The 10,568-nt window shown below is 54.1% G+C and overlaps 1 protein-coding gene across 9 annotated transcripts in view; it reads right to left on the bottom strand.

Annotated features, from left to right (window-relative positions):
• MVB12B (multivesicular body subunit 12B) overlaps window positions 1–5,635 on the bottom strand; it is a 55,566-nt gene extending 49,931 nt beyond the window's left edge. The window contains exons 1-2 of one of the 9 annotated variants that reach the window (XM_059865342.1): window positions 5,494–5,512; window positions 358–442 (exon numbers count right to left, since the gene is read on the bottom strand). Coding sequence is in view for 2 of the 9 variants with exons in the window: in XM_059865335.1 (XP_059721318.1) it covers window positions 4,763–4,825 (63 nt within the window). In the remaining 7 variants the exon portion in view is untranslated. Of the gene's footprint in view, window positions 1–357; window positions 4,036–4,762; window positions 4,893–5,104; window positions 5,150–5,493 lie in introns of those variants that run through there. The other 8 variants (XM_059865341.1, XM_059865339.1, XM_059865340.1 and 5 more) reach the window with 8 other exon arrangements.
• Window positions 5,636–10,568: the final 4,933 nt, after the last annotated feature.

Consider the following 10,568-nt stretch of genomic DNA (forward strand, 5'->3'; position numbering starts at 1 on the left):
GGACAGAAGCAGGTAAGACCAACTAATTTTGGTGGGATGCTGCTGCAGGAAGCAGGAGGAGAGGACAAGAAAGGGGCTGAAACAACCGAGGTGAAGGATGGGGAAGGTGTCACCGCCTCAGCATGTGATCTCCTGCAGAGGCAGCCAGCTAAAGCAAGTCTTCTCTGGCTTTCAGGCAGGAATGCCCCAGGAAACAGCCCCCCCACGCACCCCAAGACAAAGGGCAGTGCTTTGTGTAAACAAGCATCACTGCTGCACAGCCAGACAAGCCGTGAACCAGAGCTGCCTAATTCAATTCCCTCCTCAGAGCAATCAAACCCCAGTATTTCTAGGCCATTTAGATGGCTGGTTACTTACTGCTTCTAGAAAAGGCAGAGGTGAGTACTGGTGCCAGTGGAATTGGGTTTACACTTCACAATGCCCAGTCTGAACAAACATCGTGCTGCAGGCAATAAAAAAGAGCAAGTCTGGGCCCTAAGTAAATAATAATAATGTCACATGAACAGCCAGACTACTTGAGGAGTCCAAAACAGGTGCTAGTGACCAGTAGGGGTGCAAACACTATTGCTGATGAACCAAACAGGACAGAGCTCTGCTTTCGTACCAGTGTGCTGGACACACATCCAGCACACAGAGCAAAGGGAACCCTCTTCACTCCCAAAGCAGCTCAAACCTTCAAGCATGATGGCAAGTGCAGCCTGAGCCCCAGGGCTCCCCCTCCTCTCCCAGCAGGCTCCCTGTCCTTGGGGTGGGCGAGGAGCACAGGACCCTGCTGCAGGAATGCTGGAGGCCCTGACACAGCCATGACAGACCCTGTGCCAATGTGTGCCACCCCACAGCTCATCCAGAGGCCTCACAAATAATGCAGAACCTCAAACATACAGCACGGAAGAAACATAACGTGAATTTAACAAAGAGCTTACAATCTGTTCTTCATGAATGTTTTCTGAAACTTCAAGTCACTCGATAGTGTGGTGACTTCTCACTGCATATTGGAAGGAGCTGGGAGGTAATGAATGCTGACGTAAGCTTCTCTTAGGCCATTCTGAACTGAAATCCAGGTAAGTGATGCTATTCCCCAGCATGTTAAGAACACCACAGCAGGCTCCCACCCAGCTGTAGCGGCACTGCAGGGAAGCAGATCTGCTCACACGGTGCCTTCAGCCCCCCCAAAGGTGCCCTGATGAAGTGCCTGCTGCTGAGCACTGCCCAGGCTGTCTCACCATGCTGGGGCCTGTGGAGGGAGGTCCAGCTGCCCCAGCAGGAACCTGAGCAGCTGCCAGCTCAGCCTGGGCAAGGCTCAGGGCGAGGGGGTCCCCGGCACCAGCACAGAAGGAGGGGTGGGTGCTCCAAGCCGCAGCCTGGTGCCTCCCCCTCAGCCCGCTGGCACCCTGTCCTGAGCGAGGGAAGAAGGGTACCTTTGTGGGAGCCATTTGCAGCCCTGCTGGCAGGGCAGGGGGAGGGGAAACGGCATCAATCCTCACTTTGTGCCAGCTCACACAAAGCCCCTCTATGGCGGCAGCGCTGGGCGTGGGGCTGCCCGCCCGGCCGTGGTCACCACAGGGTAACGCAGCACAGCACCGGCACAGGGCCCCGAGCAGCACCTGCTGCAGCAAGGGCACCGAGCTGGCCCTGCCCAGAGAGCCCAGCACCTTCCTCTGCCCCGTGCCTGCAGCCACAGGGACGGCAGGCACAGCACCTGCCCAGCAAGCAAACCTGCTGTGGCCACTGCAGCAGGGCCAGGCTCTGCCACAAGGGCTCTGCCCTGCACAGACAAGCTCTGCAGCCACTGGGCAGCTGCCTGCTGTGCAGGTGGCAGGCACCGAGGATACATCTGGAACAGACACGGAGCAGCAGAAGTCAGTTGCACACTGGTATAAATGTTTTTCTGAACTCTGCACAGGTCAGAGGGGAGTCTCTGGCTGGGCAATTGCACAGATCATTAGTTACACTGCACTTCTCTTTGAGAGCGTCAACAAAGTTTGGTTTCTCTCCTACTGAACCTTTTAACTTAAAAATGAAGACATAAACAGTCAAAGAGGAGATTAAACTAAGGAGCAGGATTCTATAAATACCTATACAGGCAGCATGTTACTTTAATTCTCTTTAGCAACATGAGTTTGGCTTGCATGCCCAGCTACCATTACAGTTACTGAGCACTCAGCCCAGGATACGGCTCTCAGCATCCTGCAGTAAGCTGCCTGTGCCCACCCGCTCACTGCAGGGCTATTCCAGGCCAAAACCATGAGAAGAACATTTTTCCCATTAGCTGGGAGCATGCTCCCTGGATGCTGCTCTCAGCTGTGGGGCCCCATCCAGTCCCCAGCACATCCCAGCAGCCAAAGGAAGCCGGATGTGAGCTCTGGGGCAGGAAGAAGCTTCAGAACACTGTGGGGCTGCCCAGACAAAGCCAGTGGGGAAAGAATGTGTTTTTAAGGAGAAAGTCCCTGTGCATTCTGGCAGCACCAGCCCCAAGCAGCACACAGCAGAGCAGGGTGGGATGGTTGCAGGACAAGATGGACAGGATGCACTCTTGGACAAGCAGCTGCCATGCTGCTGGCTCTATCCTGAATGCTTCCCAACCCTCCAGCCAGACATGCTCAAGACAGGAGGCACAGCGTCCCTGGGATCTTGATGCCCAGCTGTAGCAGAGGCCTTCTGGGACTCCACTGTTTCTGGCACAGCCTTCTTCCCACAACCCATGCCCACAGTCACACACACCTCCCTGTCTGCCAGCACTGCCAAGTCTGTCTGTTTATAGCCTTTTTGCTTCTTCTCTCCCATTTCCTTGTTAGCTCATCCGCCTTCATTAGTTTATCCTAGGCATACTTTTCTGCTGGCTCCACTGAGGTGACTGACCACACACACTGCTGGGCTCTGGCTGGGACACACACACAGCAGAAGAACCTGCTTTCAGAAATGAATGTGTTATTGTGAGTTTCTAGACCACTTTCTGCTCTCAGTGTTCCTTTTCAACAAGTTCAGCAAGTTCAAGAGCTGGTGGGTACATGACCAGATCAGGCCTTTCAATGTATTTGCTACAGGAACATCATGCTGCCAGCAAAGCGGGTCAAGCTCTGAAGTTAAATAGCCAGGGACTTAGACAGAGAATGGTGTTATTGTTTCTTCCTCCAACTACAAGCCCTGCACTTTGACACTGGCTTGCTCTTCCCACAGGCAGAAAAGTATGAGCTAAGGCAAAACTGGAAAAAAACCCAACTACCTCACTGCATGCCTGCAGCCTGTGGGAAATGGTCCCATAATCCCAGCAGACACGGCGCTCAGAGGCTGTCCTCCACGCCTGCAGGAAGGCACTGCTGGCACAGCGCGCCGCTCCGCGCCTCCCGCACCGCACACGGCCCCGGCCAGCCTTCTACTTCTGCTCATGGAACACGGCATCGCCTCCATCAGGAAAACAGGAACCCGCAGGGGCCATCAGCAGCGGGCCGGGGAGGCCACCATCACACACAGGAAGAATTTCAGTTTCACATTTCACCACCATCGAAGGCATGCCTGGAATCACCCCTGCACACAGGCTCCCTAAGGAGACAGTTGTCCTGCACTAGCTGCAAAATCTACACTTTGTGACTGAATGGGATGGAAACAGGAACTTAAGTGACAGAATGAGCAAAATTGAGACCCTGTATTGCTTCACAGCACTTCTAACTATGGACACACATTTCTGAAGTGTCCTGTTTTGAAACAAAATAGGTTTCCATACACGGATGACCTTGCACCAGGGCAGGAAAACTGAAATGACATTCAGTTCAGCTGGGAGAGGTATGAACAGGTCCCGGGGGGCTAACAGCACCCTGAAGCCTGGGATTCGCTTTGTCAGAGATGCACATGGTACAAGAGTGAGATGTTGTCTGCTCCATCTCACACCTCCAGAAGTTAAGTTATGCCTTCGTCTAGAAGGGAAGGCCATCTCAACTAAGAATTATAGGGATGACACTGCCAACCTGCTGCAGAACACACAGGCTCCCTTAAAGAATAGATGAGCACATTCTCACTCAGTTAAAATAAAATACAAAATGGAGAAACCCAAGCTTTAGCTTGAGCAGCTACACACCTGCTGATATCCCGTCTGTCTGGTTTCAGTGTTACTGTGACCAAGCCGAGAATGACCCAGCTCTGGGAACCTACAGACAACACTGAAGATTGGTGGACCTTTGAAAATAGCTCCAGAAACCTCAGAGAAAGCCTGCAAGCCTCCATGATGCAAGGTACGAGTACTTAAGACACAGGCAGCTCTGTGTCGCTGCTGCAGCCAGGCTGTAAGAAGTCAGCCCATACCACTCCTGCAGCCATGCACTGAGCACAGGTAAGAAACGGGCAGCCAGGTAGGCCCGTGCCACAAACGCAGCAAAAGACCACATGAAATAGAGAGGGTTTTGTTATTTCCTCCACCCGTCATCAAGAAAATTTTACAGTAAATGCCGGAGCAGGTCAAGGTCACCGGGGCTGCACCCCAAGGCTGGTACCCGAGGCCGTTCCTGCAGCTCGCCCAGCTTCGGAGGAACCGCCGGGTCTCACGGAGGCCCCGAGGGCTCCAGCGCCGGCCCAGGCGCGAGGTGCCCGCGACAGCCGGCCCCGGCAGCCCCGGCAGGCCCCGGCCCGGGGCTCAGCCCGCCCGCCCCGCCCGGCGCCGCGGCCGTGTGAGAGCCCCCGCCTCCTCCCGCCGCGCCGGGCCGACCCGCAGGGGCCGCGGGAGGCGGCGGGCCCGGCCCGGCCCGGCCCGGCGGCCGCAGGGACACTTAACTGTTGCCCGTGCGGCGGGCGGCGGGTCGCGGCTCCCCCGGCGCAGGCAGAAGCAGCTCCTCATCGCCCGGCGGAGCCGGCGCGGCGCGGCCCGGCGGGAGGAGCGGCGGCGGGGGAGCGGCCTGCGGGCCCGGGCGGAGCGGCGCAGGGCGGGGAGCGGAGCGGACGCCGGGCAGGCCCAGGCCCGGGGCTCGAGCTCCGCCGCCGCCGCTCCGCGCCCACCGCGGCCGGACCGCGGCGCGCAGGGCCCGGATCCCGCCCCGCCCGGCCCGGCCCCCGCGCCGCCCCGCGCCCCCCGCCCGAGCCCCGCGGCCCGGCCCGGCCCGTCCCTCGGGACACTCACCGCGGCTGCCGCGCTGCGCTGCCGCCCGCCGCTCCGCCCGGCCCGGCCCGGCCCCGCCCGCGCCCCCGGGCACCGGGCTCGGCCCCGCCACGGCCCCGCGGGGCCCGGGGCCACACCTCGCCAGAACCGCCCTTCCTCGGGAGCAGGGCAGTGCCCGGCCGGGCTCCGAACAGCCTCCCTGACCCGGAGCGGACCGGAGGTGCCAGGGGAAATGGCTGAATAGTTGTGATTTGGACAATGTAACCTCCTTCTTCCTTCTGAAACGGGCTGCTTCCAGAAGATGGGCAGCAGCTGCCGTGGGCTGAGGAAGGGCAAATGGTGTCAAACAAGCTGGTTATCTTCTCAAGAATTCCCTGGGGTTGGGAGGGATGAGCAGTTTCAGCACCTACCTTCAATTCATTAAGATATTTGATGCTCTGTCTCGCCATGGCCTGGAAAACAAAGTTCTGGTCCAAAGCAGTCAGGGTTTGCCCGGCTGGCTGGGTGTCCAGCAGCCTTCGGGTCCGCTCACAGCGCAGGAAACATCCTGAACAGAGAGTCTGCAAAGGTCTGGTTCTGCTCAACCTTAACACGTGTCAGTGTTGAAACTGAAAACACACTCATTGAATTATCAAATGATGTGAATCGCAGCACGTCGTGGGACAGCTGCATGGTCCATAGCCATCGTTACATGAACCAATCCTGCAGCTGTCCTGCGCTGCCTTTTGAGCACCTTACCTGAGGCAAGGTCAACAACAATCGTCTGGAGAGCAGCAAGATGGGTGTGGGGGCTGACATCAGCGGCCTCCGGTGCAAGACGGAGATTTGCAGCTGCTAATCTAAAGCAAAAGAAAAAAACCCTAGGGTGAAGAACAAAATAAGGGAGGGAAGGAAACACGTTAATGTGTACGTGAATTTAAAAGAAAGAAGAGCAGGACCCGTTCCTCTTTGTGAGAGGCTGAGAAGTGATGTGTGTGAAGTGCAGCAAGAGATTCTGTGAAGATCACGGTGAAAACGACAATACCAAAGAGTTAAGAACAGCTTGGAGATTTTTTGTTAATGGTCAAGTCGCAAGCCATGCTGAAAGCTCTTATCAGACATTATTCAGTCATTCCCTCGGAGCAGATGGTCTCCCCCATCCTTTATAGAGCTGGCTTACTCTATTTTCCATGCCAGAGTTTCCTTTGTGTGGGGAGCCTGTCTTTGTGACTTAGAAGAGGAGAAGGCTCTCACTCAGACCCCCAAATTTCCTCCCATTGACTAATGCTGCATTTATCAGAGGGTCCATCTCCATGGTCACAGGGTGTTTCCTTGTCTGATATTCTGCCTTTAACTAAAATACTAATTCCCTTTCTTTTCTTCTTCTTTTTTTTTTTTTCTCCTCCCCCACTGTCTTTTTGCTTGATTTGGCCATCTTTTGAGCAGTTCTGTTCAGCCTGTTCTTTTCTCACCTAGATGATGATTTGTGCCTTCCATCCTGTTTGGACTGTCTCTGCACTGCTTTAGCCAGTCTGAGCCGAGCCGAGCAGGAGCGGCTGAGCCGACAGCCCTTCTCTTTCCTTCCGTGGGTGTCTCCAGGCTGGTTTTGCACCGCGCTGGCTCTCTCTGAGGTGGGCAGGAGCTCGGCTGCCCAGCCCATTCCCACTGGCCCAGCCATGACTGGGCTGTAGGTGCTGAGGAGCAGGGGGGCTCTTGGGTTTGATCCTCAGGGCTGTGTCAGCTCCTTGCTCTTCATCCTGCTGTGGTCAGACTTCCTACCAAGCAAAACACTGCGAGCTGTGATTAGTCAGTGTTTGAGAGGCTTGTCTGGAAGGCAACGTACGCATTAGTGGTTTTGTGTTCCTGTCCATAAAGCAAACAACAGAAACTGGAGTCCCGCTTCATCCTGGACACAGTCCTGGGCTGGGACCAAGCCTTCCTCCTGTCCTGACTGGTGCTGCTCTCCAGGAAAGCACTTTAGACTGGTGCTTGCTGAACCGTGGTAATAGGAGTTTTGAACGGTGACTCCGTCCCCTCCCTGTTTGACCAAGGCTCTCTGGCTCTTACTGATACAGCCCTGATGGCTGTTAGTGGCTTCTCCATCCAAAGATTAAAAAATATATATATTTTGAGTGATAAGGAATACAATGCATTTTTTTGATTTGGAGAGTAATTTAGAGAGAAGAAAAGATGATGCCTGGTGGAAATGAGAAATATATGTCCCATACATAATATATGCCCCAAATGTCCTATTACAAATACAAGAAGATTTCCTGAACTGGAGAAGTTGTTACACATTACAGTGTGCTAATGCTCCCCCGTGGAGATGCTGATACTGAGAGAGTCTTTAGTGTAATAATATTAAAAATCCGAGAGTTTCAATAAGATCCTCCCTGCTACCATGGTGGTAGGAAATGAATTGATTCCAAAGGAAGACTCTAATTGCTGCTTAGTATCCACAAAATACTCAAAGATTCACTGCAAGCGTATATCCCAACGTGTCTGTGGCATGATCTGCAATAACATGTTTTCCAGAGAGAGTCACTTCCCAGCGCGGTTGGTCTGCTGCCCTCGGAGTGGCTGCGGCACAGCCCGGGGCAGTGCTGGCACCTCTGCCGCAGGCACCTCTAAACCTCGGCAGGTCTGGTGCCTGGGAAAAGCCCTATTGTTCTCCTCCACGGGGCACTGCACGGGCTCTGAATCAGCAAATACTGCCTGTTGGGTTCGTGAATCATAGCTACACTGCAGTTGGTTAATCTATCTGTGTAAAGTTACTCAAAAGCATAAATATTTGCAAGTATAATGCTTTCCTGTGAATATTTTACATCCATCTTTTTCAAGATCCATTTATTTACTCCTCTTTATTTCAGAACATGTCTTTTCTCACGAGTTCTTCAGTTCTGTGCATGCTGTCCAGTTCATACCAGTGTTGTCTTTTCAGGACACCTAATAGGGGGAATTTTGGTCAGTCTTGGCTCCGATCCCGTTGCTGTGGCTGAAAAAACATGGCTTATCCCTGGGTGGATGGCTGCCAGAGCTCAGATCTTCCAGAGCACTGTTCCAAAGAGTGGTGCATGCAAGCTGGGTCTGTCAGCTGTGCTCTGTTTGTGCCACCCTGCTCCGTGTGGCTGCCACAGCATGGCACAGCTGGAAGGGTGGTGACTGCTGGTGCAACTCCTCAGGGCTTAGTGCTGGCCGCAGCACAGCTTTGCACCTCACAGTGGTTTGCTGGCAGCATTTGTGGGGTGAAGATTTGCCTGGGGAGCCAGTCACACAGCCATTCCAGAGGAAGCTCAGGGCTGGGCCAGAGATTGCTGCCCACCACACTGCAGCTCCCACTCTTCATGGGAGAGGGGCTGTGGCTGGCCATGCAGGAGGGCAGGGGCCCTGTCCTGGCATCTCCAGCCCCAGAGCACCTCAGCTGAGCAGCCAGATCTGCAACTCACTCAGAGGCTGGACCAAGATAGGGGACAGTGGTCGATCCCCACCACCCTCTTTAGGTTTTGTAAAGATTTCAAGCATTTTGTGGCTGCAAAATCTGTCCATGCCTAGACACCACCTCTAAAGAATAACAGTGCACAGGTTTCTGCACCTTCAGCTGAGAACAGACAATATACAGAGTCCTGTGGCTAGCACAAGGACACTGGCCCAGTGCTGCTGCACATGCTTCTCCCAAGGGCAGCAGGAACTCCCAGCAGGCCCTGGTCAGACCTCACCATCAAAAAGAATCCCAGTTTTCAGGGGGAAACAAGGTGAAAAGGATCCTGCATCCGCATCCTGCCTGTAAGCTAAAGTCCTTTAAAATCCTTTGTGCTGCAGGAATTAATCTCTCCATAGCCACATTTAGCATAGTAGTGCAAGAGTGCTGCACATTCCATGTTTTCCATGCTTGTCTTTGGAGGAAAATCAGCCTAGAGTCTCATTTCATGCTGGAGTTGCTGCAGGTCACAGCTCAGCTGCTGCCTGGTTTTAAGGTTTCTTAAAGGTAGGCTTAACCTGCTGCCTCTAATTCAATGCACCAAAATGTCTCTTTGCAGTCAGAACTTCCCTTCTATATTTGTAGTTTGCACCTTGATTATTCTAAAAAAGTGAGGAGGTCCTAATCTCCTTTAACTCAGACACCCACTCTGAAACAGATGAAGCAATTTCGAAAAAGCAGTTTCTTGATCCCTTTCCCATTAACTTTCCTATCCCCTACTTGTTACTAAGCACTAGATAAGTTGTCACATACGTATTTCAGTTATGATGTACAGGACACCAGTGTACAGCAATCCTACCAGAGATAACTGACTTGTGTAGCGCCCAGTGGTGGCTTTGGCCAGGACAGGGGTTCAGCCCCTCGAGAGGTTCAGGGCATCCCTGACCTGAAGGGATGGTCCAGGAGGAGAGACTGTCACCAGCTGCCCCCACAACAAGGCAAGCAGGGCCCAAAGCATCCTGTGACCTGCCAGGGTCACAGGGAGCCTCTGGCCCGGGGGGCACAGGCACTGGCACTGGTTAGTGGTACAGGGATGCAATCTGGCCTCGTGAGTCACATTTCAAGGCCCCACAGCCAGGACCAGCCCTGCTTGTTCTGTGGAGACACCCTGGGACCAAAGCACAACTGCTGTTCCACCAAATGGAGGGCAGAGAGAACACTGTGCAGCTAATTACCAAGGAGAGCCACGCATCCAGATCCTCAGATTATGAGTAATGGCCACAGCACGATGGAAACCTTTGCTTGAACAATTTTGAATGATGAACACATTTGAGGAAATAATGTTTTCTTTGCAGGCCTCCTCTGATGAAATGCTCCTGCTTGCTTTGCTTTCTCACTTGGGGTGGGTGCTGTCCCCACAGGACCCAGCCACCCGCTACTTACTGCCTGTCCATGGCCTTCCCTGTGGATGTGTGCAGGGGAAACCCATGGACGTGGCTGTCAGGGCTGCAAAGCTGCTGACCCAGGAACAGGCTGGCAGCAGACAGCATTCCAGTGCTGGGTGTTTGCACACAGGAATGCCAGGGAGTCAGTTAATAGGTGACCATTGGGAAGTTTGTCACAGTTCAGCTGCCTCTGCAAGACTTTGCTTGGGTGCAGCCCCTTCTCCATTTAGCTATGCAGGACCTCAGCTCTGGTCTTGCAGCTCCTGAAAGCAGGGCCACAGGCAGCACCCCTTGTTCCTCTTAAACCAAAAGAAGCAATTCACGCACTGGTTAAACTGCAGCAGCCAGGGATTTTGCACCCCTATCTAGCTCCAAGCTGTCCCCCTGTGCAGCAGCACCAGGGAATGCCAGGGGCCCCATCCCCTCCTTCAAGAGCACATTGACTCCCTCCATGGCAATTCCCAGGCCAGCTGGCATCTTTACACACTGCTGTTTGGCTCCTTGGCTACTGCAGCTTGTGCACATTAGCACCCCAGCAAGCTTCCCATCCATCTGACAGGACCTGTGGATAGGTGTGGATAACAATGCCAAAGTCGGTCATAACTGGACAATTACTGTATCACTGGGAGACCAGAAAAACTGC

Source organism: Haemorhous mexicanus, chromosome 21, assembly GCF_027477595.1.
Source record: "Haemorhous mexicanus isolate bHaeMex1 chromosome 21, bHaeMex1.pri, whole genome shotgun sequence".
NCBI classification, from domain to species: domain Eukaryota; kingdom Metazoa; phylum Chordata; class Aves; order Passeriformes; family Fringillidae; genus Haemorhous; species Haemorhous mexicanus.